The following is a 17,188-nucleotide window of genomic DNA, read 5'->3' as shown; positions in this document are numbered from 1 at the left end:
TAGATGTTTCTGCCTGACAGCCAACCATTTGCATGTTAGGTCATAATACTGTATACCGAAGGTTCGGAACCAGGAAGCCCCGGATCCCAAACATCCTGGGTCCTGATAAAGTATCCACAACGTTAGTCTTGTTCGCTGTTAATGGAGCGCCTATCAGACGTGTGGTTGACATGAAATAGTGTCCCACTCTGGGAAAGATTTGTTCACCTTTCACATTTTACACAGTAAATTCCACTGTGTTAATGTAACTAGTGTGTACAAATGTGGTTACATTTACACTCTCCTCGGACTTAAAATGGTAAACGGTGCATTTATACATCGCCTTTATCCAAGGCGCTTTACAGAGATTGTGTATTACATTCACCCATTCACACACACATTCATACACTGATGGCGGCATCAACCTGCTCAGGTTCAGAGTCTTGCACAAGGACTCTTCGACACTAACTCTGGGGGAGACCGGGATCAAACTGGGAACCCCTTCGGGAACCCTCTGTGTTCTATTGACGGTTTCTCTACCCTTGAGCCACTGCTGCCCCGGACTTGGCATGCAAGATTTGTTCCCGATTCCTGATAGCTTTCGATGGATTCATTGATCTGTTAGAATGGGTTCTATCAGTTAAGCTGATGTTCTTCTTATCCAGAGCCACACGAAGCAAGTTCAACTTGACCTGCCAAGGGCAAGGAATGCAAGGTTCTTAAGCCCTCCACTTTAATACTGATCCTAGAACGACGCGTATGGGTCTGCATGGACTCTTACATTTTTCTTCCAGTTTTATCCACAACTTTCCAACACTCCATCGTGCATTGTGCAGAATGTGCAGGCAGCTTCCGGCGCCGCAGCCGAGAGTGATCTACAAGCTCACAACGGATTGCATCTGCGACGATGCATACTCCACTTTTAGAGCCGAGTTTAATTCGGTTTGGCTCTGTCCAAACTACAATATGTCGTCTGTTCGGAGCTGCAGAGATGTCTAAATCTCGGCAGGGTCTAAATTGACCCTTACAAGTCTGTAACTTTGACAGTGTACAAATGGAACCAAATGGACCCTAACAGGTCCATTTGGTTCCATTTGCACACTGTCAAAGTTAAGGGGAGACCTTCAAATTTAAAAGTTTGAGAACCACTGATACAAACCATTTAATTGTTTTCTCAGTGGGTTCACTAAACCAATGGCACTCAAACTATGGTCAGGAGACTCCCAGGGTTCCATGGGAATAATAATTGAGTTATTGGGAATTTAAAATTCGGAGAACCAATATAAACAGATAGAGCACACATAACTAATATTATTTTTATTTTATGTTCAGCTACAGTAGAGTACTGTGTTTTTGGGAGAAAAATATTCACATTATTGTGTCTGGAAATTAAAAGAAAAAATGAATAAGGGCCCTCAAGGGTTGTCCTACAGCATTATCTTTTTTTTCGTCAAGCAGCAGCAGAAGCAGCACTCTGCTCCTGCATTGACGTCAGCCCTGGCCAGGGGTTAACTCCAAAATAGCTCTCAGGGCTAAGTTAGGAAACGCCGAGCACACTGGAGGAATGTCTGAGACAACAAACAGCGTTACACTGGCTTTATTTTTCCTTCTTTCTTTCTGCCATGTACAAAGAGACGCATTTCATTTCAAAAGACATCCCGGATCAAATGTCAGCAATTTATTTTGTCCTTTTCTCCTCCGCTAGACGCTTCTTCTTAAAAGATTCTGTAGGGCTTTTCGCATGGTTTTTGATCACATGAGAACATATCAAAGGAGATTCTGAGGGGGGTGGGGGCTGGGTGAATTGGTCATGTGTGCTGTTTGGTGAGAGAAACACTGCCGTGTGAAAGGCTTTTATTTTCATACCGGAGTCACACTCACAGATGATCTGTCCGGGCCCTTTGTTTTGACTGGCTGAAAAGCAATCGTCATTGTTATCGCATAATTCGATGTCTTTAATCCAAAGACAATATGGTCATGTCGTTAGGGCTGTCACAATTATTACATAATCGTCTAATCGTGATTATTTGACATTATCGCAATTATTTTGTCATAATCGTCATAATCGTGAATGTTCAAAAATGTCCGAAATAGTGGAAATAGCAGATCTACAAGCTCACAACGCGTCGCATCGCGACGCGTTGTGAGCTTGTAGATCGGCTATTTCCACTATCAAAGTTATTTTTTAAGTAGTAAGTTGTCAAATATGTCAGTAATTTCTTTGTATATTTGGGTTATGTGTCATATCTACCATGTACAACTTCAAAGCCTTAAAGCCAAACAGGAATGTAATTATCAACGACAAATACACAATTAAATCGTTAATCGCCAATTATCTGAGTGACAATTAATCGTCATGTAAAATGTCATATTGTGACAGCCCTACATGTCGTTGTCTGTCGGGTGGAAACCATCATGTCCCATACTGTTACTCAAGGGTGTCGCACCAAATTCTGGGCACTGCAGGGTACAAGGATTCACTGTGGGCCCCCCATGAATTTTGTGCTTTAACTATTGAAAAATAGCAGATCTACAAGCTCACAGCACGCTGCGAGCTTGTAGATCTGCTTTTTTTTTATCGTAAACATTTGTGCAAGTCTTTGAATATTTCAAATCCTTCTAATGTTTATAGTCAGTGGTGCTCAAACTTTTTCACGTGAAGGACCCCCAAAATGATATGTATTTGGCCACAGACCCCCATCTCAAAATATTTAGTTCCAAGGACCCCCCCAAGAAGCAAAATGTTAGTTACAAAAGTGCAGTGGTCCTCAACCTTTTCAGGCCGCTACCCCCAAAATAATCATATTTTATCTGCGGACCCCCCCACCCTGACGAGCACTAAGAGTTGAGGCATTAGCAGATCTAGATTTGCTTTTTTCACAATTTCTGCCTCTAATATTTGACAATTTGGCCAATGTTTAATTTGTCATTATAGAGGTATTAAAAGTCCTTAAATTGTCACTTTAGAAATCTACAGATATCCTCTATACACGTAAACATTATGGTATGTTGGTTTGTTTACTGTTGAGAGAGAAAACAACGTTGCACAATAAGTTAATCATCTGGGGACCCCCCAAAATAATTGGGGACTCCCCTGGGGGTCCCGACCCACAGGTTGAGAACCACTGATCTAGTGTAGCGATATCCCAAGTTGTAGGCTGGGCCCACTGGTGGTCCGCAAGGGTATTGCAAGTTGGTACACTAATTGTTTTTTGGATGAATGAGGCATCATCAAAATACACATTTGACGTGAAATAAATCACCACACATTTTCATATATCGTGTATTTGAGTTTGATGAATCACGCGTGATCTCGCCACGAACACGCCTTATCTCGTCATTCAACAAAACTCGGCTTTGTTTTTGATTGATTGAAGACTTTATTAGAAGTTTGCATAGGAAAAGGTACAGTTTCATGATTGACAGTACAGTTCACTGGTACAAGGTCAACTAAAAGGAGATCCTAGTAAGCTTTTCGGCTTATTTACACAGGAAACCTTTATGTATCTCATATAACATTGAATGACAAACGGATAGAACACAATACTACGCAGTATATATCGTCAGAAAAAAGAAAGAAAAAACAGTGCAAAAAATATAGATATTTACAATAGAAGGGTCAGGAGGAGGGTAAGGCTAGGCTAGGTTTATTTTTACGAGCGGATTCCGCCCAAAGTTTATCATTTTGTTTTCTCTTTTCAGACGACACATCAGCTAAAGACGTCAGCAGGGTAAGTAAGCGTGTGTGCATGTCTGTCTGTCTGTCTGTCTCTTGCTCATTCTGTTCCCTATGCCGATGACTTTGTTTTTATTGACTTGAACTTGGGCATGGACAATCGTTGCTGTCGGGCAGAAACCTCTTATCTCCATATCTTCGTAAATGAATGCCCTGGTCATACTACACAGTGTCACACAAAACGTCAATCTGCTAGTTTTGCTAATTTGGAATTTGAATCCTGAATTATTTATTATTATTATTATTAAAAGTAACAGTTTTGGACATATGTATGAGGTTGTGTGTGTGTGTGTGTGTGTGTGTGTGTGTGTGTGTGTGTGTGTGTGTGTGTGTGTGTGTGTGTGTGTGTGTGTGTGTGTGTGTGTGTGTGTGTGTGTGTGTGTGTGTGTGTGTGTGTGTGTGTGCGCGTGTGCATGTGTGCGTGCGTGCGTGCGTGCATGCGTGCGCTGCTCTTTCCCTGAAAATGTCCTGCAAATGCATTTTTTCCCACAGTTTTCTTTCCCTGTTTTGCCTTTAAAAAAAGTTTGACATTTTAAAATTTGTATGGAAAATGGAGCAAATCTTTGCAGAAACTCGCAAATGGCAAGAATCCACTCCATTCACATTGAAAAGCAGAATCCACCTTGTGTTTAACACAAGATTTTCATTTGTTCAACCACATAAAACATGTCAGAATGTCCCGCTCATGAATAATGGAGCTTTTATGTCTCTTTAAAAAATGCTTTTTCATGGCCTAATGTCAGCTTCTTCTATCGATGGCATTTAACCTTCAAAAAGACCTAAAAGTGGTGCTCGTTTGTTAAGATTATCTTTCTGAGGGAAAACCTTTGCAGGTTATCGGGAACTTTTATTTGACGCAGAGCTTTCAGCTAAATCCATTGCAAACTCTCAACTTAAGCTCAATAATGATGAAAACTAGTAGATAACATGAACAACAGCATACCTTGAACTCAGTGTTGTTCTGCCTTCTAGACTGGAGCAGATGACTCAACGTGTTGGTGCGTTCCTGACTGTGAACGTGCAAACATGTTAAAGGAGTAGTTCACCCCGAATTATTTTTCTTTTTCTACTGATTACTCACACGGCGAGTCACGCCATGGAGATATTTTTTAGTTTTTTGTCGCATTCCTAGCTGGGGAGGAATTCGGCCAAAATCATCGAAATCGTGCGCTTGGTGATACGTTTTTGATTTTTGGTATGGTGTTAGCCTGTTAGGTATGGTTAAAAGGTTTCCAAAAATCATCGCAAACAAGTTTGGCTCGCCCCCTAGTGGTCTATTTGCAATGGATCCAATATTATATAAATCAATGTAGCCTAAGGTTGAAACTAACCCTAATGGAATAGATTTCTCAATGGATTCTGTTACTATTCGGTATGCTAAATAACATACAAAACATTAGTCCACCAGTGTGCGAGATTTGTCAAGATATCGTCTCTGTCGGGTGAAAGCCTCATTATGTCCAAAAACTTCATAAGTACTCAATGCCTTTATTAGATAGGACAGTAGACTGACAGGAAATGGGGAGAGATGGGGAGTGACATGCGGCAAAGGTTGTCCGGATCGGGAATCGAACCGGCGACGCCGTCAGGCATCAATGCCTATGTGGTATGTGCCTAGACCAGGAGGCCAGCGGGCTCCCCCAAATACTCAATACTTTTGATACTTTTGTGTGACGCTGTAGTACGATCAAGCAGAGGCTTTACTTACAAAAAACATGGAGATACAAGGTTTCTACGCGACAGCAGCGATATACATGAGTCATGACGAGGGCCTGTGCTGCCCCTGGGACACCGAGGGTGTCCGGCCCCAAGGAGGGCCCACTGGGCGACAGAGGTTAGAGACGGTCGACACACAGCGACGCACACTCTCACACCCAAACACACCCACACACACGCAGGAAGAAAATGAGAAAGGAGGACTGCATGACCCTCATCTTCAGTGCGTCATCCATACACGTCTTGAGAATACAGGATGTGGGTGGAATGGGGAAGGCGGCGCCTCTCTCCCTGCCGTCCTGTCCTGTCCTGACCCCCTAGCTCGGAAGGCAGGCACAGAAATAGACGGCGCTCTGGCCCCGTTCACAGCGGGAGGCCAGCCTCCCGCTTACATAATGGGATGGGACACTTTTTTAAGCTGGCGGCTGTGAGCAGCGAGGCCTGACAGGACTCTGATCAGAGCTGCCTCTCGATGATGGTCTCCTCTTCTTGGGGGCTGGGGGGGGGGGGGGGGGGGGGGGGGGGGGGTCCTTCCCTGGGCTTGGATGCAAAGACGGAGGCGAGGGGATGTACTGTAGGGCAGGGGTTTTCAAAGTGGGTGACGGGGCACCCTGGGGTGCCGCGACGGCAGTCCAGGGGTGCCGCGACGCGAGATCATTTGATAATATTTGGAATTTATTTGGACACTTGAAAAAATATTTAGTATCATTTTAAACTTGAAGTACACAGTTATTTTCAGTCAGTTCTAACCAAAATGGCTATTATCTCAACGTTTTCCTCGCAACATGATCACTAAAATATCTTTACTGTCAGGCAGAAACCTCTGTCGCACAAAACTAGTGAAAACAGTGAAAATTATTGCGTCCGTAGGTCACAGTTTAGTACAGTATGTGAACCGTCACAGCTTGACCGTATGTCTGTCTGTCTGTAACGCCTGACACTGTGGTTCCCCTGACACATCACTGTGACGTCACAGGTGACACACAGTGATGTCAGATACTCAGAGCAGGGATCTCCATACATTGGCATAAAAGGGATCTCCATATATGGGCATAAAAGGGATTGTATGTATGATGTCAGACAACAGAATCCAGAGGTCGCTTTTCGCCCTTAGGTGTCTTACTGGTAGTATACCTACGTTGCACCGCCAATATGCACATATAAATATTTCTGTATTTGTCAGTCCTTGTCTTAAAGGAGTAGTTCACCCCCAAAATGATTTTCCTTTTTTTTTTTTTCTATTGATTACTCACCCCATGGAGACATGAATTCATGGATATTTGTTAGTTTTTGTCACATTGCTAAACCAATAATGCCCCTAAGCCAATAAAGCCCCCATTGATTCCGGTAGGGGACCAAAAGACACTTTGGGTCCCCTACCGGAAACAATGGGGGTACATTTATTATAATCAAATAATTGGCTTAGGAATGCGACAAAAGCCAACAAATATCCATGCATTTAAGTCTCCATGCCGTGTGTAATCAATAGAAAAATCAAACCTCGGTTCGAAGTGAAGCGGTGAACTTTTATTCTATGTGTTCTAGAGTTATGAACTCTGTGATCTATACATTCTTTATATTCTGAATGAATTAATGATTTTATCTGGAGGGCCGAATTGTCATGTGAAGCTTGACCAATCCTCAAAGTATCTAATCATCAGACTGGGACGGACACTATACACATACGTACGGACGGACGGACGGACGGACGGACGGACGGACGGACGTACGGGACAGATAAAACCTGTTCATTCTGGACTGATATGACCATATATGGACATGGGACACACATTTTGTTTATGAAAAACCCTATTCATTCTGGACTGATATTCTGGACGTACGGGACAGATAAAACCTGTTCATTCTGGACTGGAATGACCATATATGGACATGAAACACACATTTTGTTTTTGAAAAAACCTGTTCATTCTGGACTGAAATGACCATATATGGGCGTGGGACACACAAAAAAAAGTCATTTTGGGGGTGAACTACTCCCTTAATTCCCATAGACACTGTACTATGATCGAGTAGAGGGTTAATTTAACGAAAGAAAGCACAGAGTAAGCAAGAGGAACATTTCTGCCCGACACCAACGATATTTTCCGTGTGTGTGTGTATGTGTGTGTGTGTGTGCGCGTGCGTGCGTGCGTGCGTGCGTGCGTGCGTTGTGCCCAGCAGTACCAGGACAACAACATGCAGGGCGTGGTGTACGAGTTGAACAGCTACATGGAGCAGAGGCTGGACATGGGAGGAGACAACAAGCTGCTGCTGTACGAGTTGTGCAACATCATCAAAACAGGTAGATATCACAACCAGGGGCCTGCTGATGATGATGATGACGCTGCATCTGTGTGGCCTGCTGCTCACCGGGTCTGGACTGGGACATACATTCGGCATCCTGGCATCTTGGCCCAGACCGGGCCAACCACAATCGCCGCAAACCAAACATATTAAGATCTACGGGTACAAGCCCACAACGCTCCGAGGTAGGGGTGGGCGATATGGTGATAATTATCGTTGAGACGATACAATGTCTCCACGATATGCCTTTTCAGAGGTATCGTATATATCGTGATACAATGAGGGAGCCTTGTAAAACATCCTGGTGAATTGTTAATACAGAGATTCATTGCAGAATTCAATTTAAACCTGCATTTTGGTCTAAATCAGTGGTTCTCAAACTTTAACATGTCAAGGTCTCCACTTAACTCTGACAGTATACAAATGAAACCAAATGGACCCGTAAGTGTCCATTTGGTTTCATTTGTATTCTGTCAGAGTTACTTACTTGTCTTGTAAAGTTCAATTTAGACCTCCCAAAAGGAACCCAGAGTCTAGTTTCAAGTAACTTGAAAAATAACCATAAAAACCAACGTGAAAAAGAATTGTGATAAAATCGTGTATCGTGATACAGGTTGGGAAAATATCGTGATATTGTATTTTTCCATATCGCCCACCCCTACTCCGAGGCAGCGACACGCTGTGGGCTTGTATCAGCTGTTATATGTTTGGGTGGGTGGGTGGGACTCCTGGGCCACAGTAGCCTGTGATTGGGCTACTAGGCCAGTATTCAAATGATAGACAAGCCAGTGGGCCAATCATGTTATGTCTCTGTTGGCCGGTGCTTCTGAAGGATTGGCCCTCTCCACTTAGTGGTCGGCTGGTCGCCCAGCCGACTGCAACCATCCTAAAAGTAACAGGGGCAAAACTATATATAAATATATATTATTATTATAATTTTTTTGGGGGGGGGCACTAGCCCACTAATGGTCAGCCCACCGGGCATACAGTATGCACTGATATGCCAGATGACCAGTCCAGCCCTGCTGCTGACCTTCAGTCTAACTCAACGCTCTAACATCATCACTCTGACAGCCATCGTGGCCACAAAGAAATCCTCTGTCGGGTGGAAAAACCTCATATGTACCAAAACGAGTTGCTTTTTCAGGATTCAAATTCAAAAGCAGCAATAGTAGCGGATCTACGAGCTCGAAGCACGCCGCTTCGCGCCCGAGTTTTCGATCTTGTGCATCTGCTACTTTTGATGCTTTTGAATGACGCCTTAGTGTGGTCAATGAGGGCGTTAATTTACGAAAAAACAAATATCACATTAAAATACTGAAATAAGAGGTTTCTGCCCGACAGTGATGAAATCTTTGTCAGTTATGGCAGTGTTTCTCAACCTTTTTTCTGCATAGGCACACTATTCATGTCCCAAGAATCCAGGGGCACACCAACATAATACGGGGGTGTAAATATCGTCACTGTCGGGAAGAAACTTTGTATCTCCAAGAAGTTTCATATTTTTACGTTTCATCGCAAAGTAAAGCCCTGCTTCATCATGCAGGGCTGTCGCACAACAGTAGTGAAAACAGCAGATCTACAAGCACACAACGCCTCGCACCGTGAGGCGTTGTGTGCTTGTAGATCGGCTGTTTTCACTAGTTGAAATCATTTTTAAAATGATAAATACAATACTGCCTTTCAAGCAGTTTCAAGGGGCACACTTGACCCTTCTCAGGGGCACACCAAAGGTCCCCAGGCACAGTGGTTGAGAAACACTGAGTTATGGCAACACTAGCTAAAAACACATTGTCCTCTATCTCCCGTGAAGTCCTCTCAGAGGACGAGTCTGTCTCTCTTCCTCTATATCCTCTTCTCGCCTCTCTCTCTGCCTCTCTCACTACTATGGGTATAACGATAGATTTTAACAACGATACGATACGCATCACGATACATGGTTGACGATGCGATTCATGGACGATATTGGTTCATTCATGGCGATACGATACAATTCGATTCAATGATATAGTAACTATTTAGCAAAGAAATTAAATCTGTGTGACAAATCTATTATTATGGATATAAATAACTAAACTAAACTTTGATTCTCTAGCAAATACATGGACATTATATTTCAACACAAACCCGTACCTTGACATGAACACAGAGATTTCACACATTTATCTATAGACCAAGAGTAGCTATATGGAATGGGGAAAAGTAATTAAACCCCTCTTTTTCATTTTCCTTCTTAAAATGTCTAAATACAAGGCACAAATACTTAATACCTTACGACAATTATTTGCACTGCAAAATGATTCGATACCGATTATCTGCATTGTAAAATGATATCGATGCGATACAAAGCCAAAACGGTATGATATATGCTATTGTCGATATAGTAGATTTTCAATTCAGTTACTATATCGTTACACTCCTACTCACTACCATTTCTCTTCCCCTTTGCTTGCTCTCTCTTCCTCTCTATACCCCCATTCTCTCTCTCTCTCTCTCTCTCTCTCTCTCTCTCTCTCTCTCTCTCTCTCTCTCCACTATATTCCATAATGGCCCATACTGTATGAGAATCAGATTATGGAGAAGGCTGTGGGCAGGCCCTCGTCATCACACTGTTATTTGACTGTTTGTCTCGTTTGCCATATATTGTCCTTCTCAAGTATTCCTTTACTCACTCCTGTTTTGCACACATTTACGCGGGTACCAAATAAATTGCCCTCGCATGACAGCTATTGTCGATTGTTACTGGACTTGTTCTTGCTGTATCTCAACACACACACACTCACGCAAACTCTCTCTCTCACGCACACACGCACGCACGCACGCACGCACGCACGCACGCACGCACGCACGCACGCACGCACGCACACACACACACACACACACACACACACACACACACACACACACACACACACACACATTTACAACCCTGCTTTTCTCAATTTCCCCAGCAACAAAATCTGATGGATTTGCACTTTACTTCTTGGGAGAATGCAACAATGTAAGTGCACTGCAGAACACATCACTTATTATCCATTGCTGTGGTTATAATACTACATACTTCACATTTCTCTCTCTCTCTCTCTCTCTCTCTCTCTCTCTGTCTCTCTGTCTCTCTCTCCCCATCTTGTCTTGTCTGCCTGTCTCTTCCTCTCCGTAGAGTTTATGTTTATACACTCCTACAGGGGCCAAGGATGGCCCTCCTACCCTCATCCCTTTGGGCCCCAATGCGTCGGGGACCACCATCGCTGCCCATGTTGCCAAGAGTCGAAAGACGACGCTGGTGGAGGACATCACGAGTGTAAGACTTCAATTTGGTTCTATGCCGTCAGAATTGCACAGTGGCGGGAAAAGTACCCAATTAATTTACCTTAGTGAAAGTATCAATACTGCAATATAGAAATACTCTGATACAATTAAAAGTCCAGAATTCAAAATGTACTTGAGTAAAAGTACTAGTAAGACGCCTCAGGGCCAGTTATGTATATCGGACCAGTTCCCCATATATGGATATGAATTCCTGTTAGATATGAGCTGAATATTGATGACATCAGGGATCTCCATGAATGGCATAAGGTGGTTCCCATGACATCACAACATACAATCCCTTTTATGACCATACATAGAGATCCCTGTCTGAACTCTGAACCAGCCACACCACTGTGATGTCACCTGTTTGTGCCCATGTATGGAGATCCCTGCTCTGAGTATCTGACATCACTGTGATGTCACAGTGATGTGTCAGGGGAACCACAGTGTCAGGCGTTACATGTATACGGACAAGCTGTGCCAGTTCTGACAGTAAACTTTGACCTAGAGTTGCAAAAAAGGTATTGGCATCAAAATGTACCAAAAGTAAAAGTACTCAAGTTTTCAAATGTATAAAGATCTTTTGAAAATAAGCAGATATATATGCAACGCGTTGTGAGCTTGTGGATCAGTTTGCTTTTTACAGTAGCTACACAGAAACGAAACCCTTTGGAGACATTTCCACCATTATGAAAGTCTGATGTAAACAAAAAAAGGAATTGTTGAGCGATACAAATAAGTCTTTTAGCGTAAAATCCCACCGCTCACGGTCGGAGCTGCCCGGGACTCAAGATGAAAAAAATAATAAAAAATGTGGAATATCCCATGTATGGACCTTTACATATATGGAGATCCAGGTGATGGTAGTCAGCTCCACATATTGAGAAGAGTATAAAATGAAAATAAAATAAAAGTCCATATATGGGCATTCCCATATGAAGTTCTGTTAGATATGGGCTTAATATTGATGACATCAGGGATCTCTATATATGGGCATAAAAGGGATTCTGGGGAGTACCCATATATGGACTTTTATTTTATTTTAATCTTTATTAATATGTATCGGATCTCCATATCTCCATATATGGGCATAAAAGGGATTGTTCTCCCTGGCATCACAGGGATCTTTATAACAGGGCATCATCTCAGATACAATCCCTTTTATGCCCATATATGGAGATCCCTAACACTGTGATGTCAACTGTTAATGCCCATATATGGAGATATCTGCTCTGAGTATCTGACATATATGGAGATCTCTGAGTATGGTGACATCACTGTGATGTCAGATGTGATGTGTCAGGGGAACCACAGTGTCAGGCGTTACCCGTCCGGTTGAATACGGACAAGCTGTGACGTTTCTGATAGTAAACTGTGACCTACGGTCGCAATTATATTTTCTTTGTCAAACTGCGTCTCCCCTGTTTTTTGTTGTGTACCCTGGCAGCCCCAGGCCCCCTAGGGTCATAACAAAAACAATACCCCTATTGTTTTAAAAAATATATAATCTAATATAATGGTCAAATAGATTGCTATCTTAGAGATAACTCCTCATAGTATGTGTACTCTTTATGCAAAACAATACCCACACTGTTAGCTCAGAGCAGTTTGAACAATTCCAGCTTTGTTCTCTTTTTAGCTACTGTATCAAAATGTATCGAGTGAAAAATCTAAGAGATGTGAGCTTTGTTTTACAATGATGTACTTTTAGTTGAGCTTGACATTTGGATTAGACACAGTATACATTTGGACAACTACACTGTAACACTGCAGTGGCCAGTATCATCATATTTTATTTAAGTGGATTTAATTACAGATATTTGCTCTTTGATGATCAATATGGTCCATATTATAGTATTTTTCCTCATTAATTACACACACACACACACACACACACACACACACACACACACACACAAACCATCTGTTTGAAAAAGCGACAGAGATCTCATATATGGGCATAAAATGGACGCAGATAAACAGATATCTCCATATATGGCATATATGGGCATACAATGGACGCAGAATCACAAAGATCTCCATATACGGGCATAAAAGGGACACAGACAGACAGATACAGAGATCTCCATATGGGCATAAAATGGCCGCAGATAGACAGATATCTCCATATATGGGCATATATGGGCATAAAATGGACCCAGAACTATAACTGCAGTGATCTCCATATATGGACATAAAATGGACGCCGACAGACAGACAGATACAGATATCTCCATATATGGGCATAAATGGACACAGGCAGACAGATGGTCAAAACGGGTCCTATGAAAACAGGTATAATGGGGTTTGCATTAAAGGGCGGGGCATTCATTCCCTATTTACATTGTTCCGAGTTGGCCAGGTCGCCGACTAGACGCTGTTCTAGTCTAATATAATGGTCAAATAGATTGCAATCTTAGAGATAACTCCTCATAGTGTGTATACTCTTTATGCAAAACAATACCCACACTGTTATCTCAGAGCAGTTTGAACAATTCCAGCTTTGTTCTCTTTTTAGCTACAGTATCAAAATGTATGGGTTGAAAATTTTAAGAGATATGAGCTTTGTTTTACAATGATGACCTTTTAGTTGAGCTTGACATTTGGATTAGACACAGTAAACATTTGGACAACTACACTGTAACACTGCAGTGGCCAGTATCATCATATTTTATTTAAATGGATTTAATTATGTTACAGATATTTGCTCTTTGGTCAGAAATATAAATGTTTAATCAATATGGTCCATATTATAGTATTTTTCCTCATCCAAAATATTTCCATAACGTTTTATAGCACGTCAAACGTCGGTTCTGTCTTTGCCAGAGAAGCATTCCAGGAGACGTTAATTATGACGGTCTGTCCCTTGCCTTTGGATAGCGCTTCTTTGCTCTTAGGGAGTGGGGAGGTGGATTTGGGCAAGGCTGTGAAGTTGGTCCTCTGCTGGTTTGGTGTGGCTCCACCAGGAGTTGGTGTGGTTCCTCTGGACATGGGTGTAGTTCCTCTGGACATTGGTGTGGCTCCTCTGGGAGTTTGTGTTTTTCCTCTAGATGTAGGGTTAACTGGTGTGGCTCCTCTAGATGTAAGTGTGGTCTCTCTGGGAGTTGGTGTGGCTCCTCTGGATGTAGGTGCAGTGCTGAGGTGACCACCACCCACACCAGGAGGGCCTTTCTGAAAAGCCAGGGTCTTCTGTTCTAGTGTGGTGAATGGGAGCACACGCATGGGGTCATGCTTGTGCAGGAAACCCTGCAGCGTGTCCCAGCCACCCCCTACGCGCACCATCACGTGCTTCCCGTGTAGTGACCGAATGAACAGAATCTTGTCACCCAATCTGTAGCGTCCTTCCGAGAGGTACTCGATGATCACTTTGCTGGAGCAGTTACAGGGATGACCGCCCATGCCCTGCTCCCCAGGCCGATAGAGGCCACCATGCTGGCAGCAGACGCTGAAGGTCTTGATGGCAGGACGAGGCTCCGCGCTCGTCAGCGAGGTCTCCTCCAGTTCGATCTCCTTCTCCAGCTTCACCAACGCAGGAGGCTCCACTCCATACTCGGAAACAATTCGGCCGATCTCCAACAGGCAGAGACACACCTGACGAGGATCCTTGTGCAGAACGAGGTCTTCAGACTCAAACAGATAAGTCTCCTCCACACCTATTCGACGACACCAACCCAGGAAGTTGGACGTGTTGTCGCGGGCGAAGAAAGACCTCGGTGAGGCCTGTCTCTTGTACTCCGCCTTCTTCGTGGGAAACGGCTTGCGATGCCTTGTAGGGCGGCTCTCCGCGACCTTGCTCTGCAGGACTCCTGCGAGTTGACATAGCTTCACACCGTTGTTCAACTCCTCCATGAAGTGCTCGGCTCTCACCTCCTCTCCCAGCATGCCGGTGAGCCAGATGGCCAGGTCCTCCTGCATGGGCACCAGGGTGGCCTCATGTCGCACGGCCAGCCACTGGTCGTACTGGAGGACGTCGACTAGGCCCGGGCCATGCCGCTGTGCCAACGGGCTGACCACTGGTGCATCAATCTTCTCAGCCATAACTGCAATCACTGATGATTCACTTCTTCTTATTCTTTGGACTCCTTTCCGTTGGCTGTCAAACATGAATTACTCAGTTCTTCCAGACGTCGTTGCTTTTATGCGTTGCCATCATGTGATGTCACGCTGATGTCACTATGACTCAGCCATAACCATATAAGGAGTTTCCAATGTAGCTATGGCCAAATATGGAGTGTGTTGTCTAACCTCAATGTGTCATCATGGCATCAGGGTAAACAAATCAGTCAGCTCCATATATGGGCACATAAGGATGAATGCCCATATATGGGCATATATCAGGGATCTCCATATATGGGCATAAAAGGGACATGGACTGACAGAAGCAGAGTCAAGGAAAACAAATCCGGCAGCTCCATATATGGGCACAAAAGGGAGTATGCCCATATATGGGCATATACGGATGACATCAGGGATGTCCATATATGGGCATAAAAAGGACATGGACTTTGTTGTCTAACCTCATTGTGTCGTCATGGCATCAGGGTAAACAAATCAGTCAGCTCCATATATGGGCACAAAAGGGACTATCGTCATATATGGGCATATACTGATGACATCAAGGTCGGAGCTTCCCAGGACTCGAGTTGCAAAAAAAAAAAAAAAAAACTGGGCTGGGCTGGGGAGCAGTAAATTGATTGACAGCCGTTAAACAGATTGGCGTGCACCTGGGCCCGGGTTTACGCCCTATAAAAGCCTGCTTCCCCAGTCCTTTCCCAGTTCTGTTCTTTTCACCATTTGCTCCTCTCCCACCATGCACCTTATTTTTCATTTCTGTTAGCACGCACGCACGCACGACGCACCCACGCACGCACGCACGCACGCACGCACGCACGCACACACACACACACACACACCCACACACACACACACACACTAACACCAGTCACTCATCCATACATGCATTACACTACTGACTTTACAGACTTTCACACCTCACCTGCTTATTTTTGGTATGTTTACCTAATTTTGATTATTTAATAAACCAGTAAGACGCCTCGCCTCGCACAATGTCTTGGCCATCTGGCCAGTGATCTATATCGATGACATCAGGGATCTCCATATATGGGCATAACAGGGATTCTGGGGAATACCCAATTACCCATGTATGGACTTTTACATATATGGAGATTCAGGTGATGGTAGTCATTCAGAGAATAAAATAAAAGTCCATATATGGGCATTCCCTTATGAAGTTCTGTTAGATATGGGCTTAATATTGATGACATCAGGGATCTCTATATATGGGCATACAAGGATTCTGGGGAATACCCATATATGGACTTTTATTTTATTTTATTCTTTATTAATATGTATAGGACAGGGATTTCCATATCTCCATATATGGGCATAAAAGGGATTTGTTCCCCCTGGCATCACAGGGATCTCTCTAACAGGGCTTCATCTGGGATACAATCCCTTTTATGCCCACATATGGAGATCATAGTGTGGTTCTCTTAACAGGGCATCATCTGGGATACAATCCCTTTAATGCCCATATATGGAGATCCTTAACACTGTGATATCACCTGTTTATGCCCATGTATGGAGATATCTGCTCTGAGTATCTGACATCACTGTGATGTCACCTGTGATGTCACAGTGATGTGTCAGGGGAACCATAGTGTTAGGTGTTACCCGCCTGGACGGATGTGGACAAGCCGTGACATTTCTGATAGTAAACTGCGACCTACGGTCACAATTATATTTTCTTTGTCAAACTGCGTCTCCCCTGTGTTTTGTTGTGTACCCTGGCACCCCCAGGCCCCCAAGGGTCATAACAAAAACAATACTCAAATTGTTTTAAAAAATATCATCTAATATAATGGTCAAATAGATTGCAATCTTAGAGATAACTCCTCATAGTGTGTATACTCTTTATGCAAAACAATACCAACACTGTTATCTCAGAGCAGTTTGAACAATTCCAGCTTTGTTCTCTTTTTAGCTACTGTATCAAAATGTATGGGGTGAAAAATCTAAGAGATATGAGCTTTGTACTTTTAGTTGAGCTTGACATTTGGATGAGACACAGTATACATTTGGACAACTACACTGTAACACTGCAGTGGCCAGTATCATCATATT

The 17,188-nt window shown here is 43.4% G+C and overlaps 2 protein-coding genes across 2 annotated transcripts in view; one reads left to right on the top strand and one right to left on the bottom strand.

The window, feature by feature from the left end:
• The window catches only part of pde10a (phosphodiesterase 10A), a gene marked incomplete at its 5' end in the record, with an annotated part of 141,620 nt that overhangs the window by 87,596 nt on the left and 36,836 nt on the right, over positions 1 to 17,188 (top strand). Inside the window, 4 exons of the mRNA XM_080740138.1 lie at positions 3,682 to 3,710; positions 7,613 to 7,733; positions 10,687 to 10,736; positions 10,896 to 11,036. Of these exons, the coding sequence (XP_080596264.1) occupies positions 3,682 to 3,710; positions 7,613 to 7,733; positions 10,687 to 10,736; positions 10,896 to 11,036 (341 nt within the window). The remainder of the gene's footprint in view (positions 1 to 3,681; positions 3,711 to 7,612; positions 7,734 to 10,686; positions 10,737 to 10,895; positions 11,037 to 17,188) is intronic.
• LOC308296682 (growth arrest-specific protein 2-like) lies at positions 13,835 to 15,082 on the bottom strand (the record flags this gene model as incomplete). Its single annotated transcript, XM_080740010.1, has 1 exon — positions 13,835 to 15,082. The coding sequence occupies one exon, from the start codon at positions 15,080 to 15,082 to the stop codon at positions 13,835 to 13,837; it is 1,248 nt and encodes a 415-aa protein (XP_080596136.1).

Source organism: Nannobrachium achirus (assembly GCF_963921795.1).
Source record: "Nannobrachium achirus genome assembly, chromosome: 13".
In the NCBI taxonomy this organism is placed as follows: domain Eukaryota; kingdom Metazoa; phylum Chordata; class Actinopteri; order Myctophiformes; family Myctophidae; genus Nannobrachium; species Nannobrachium achirus.
The sequence above is the reverse complement of the archived record's forward strand: the minus strand, read 5'-3'. Positions and strand labels throughout refer to the sequence as shown.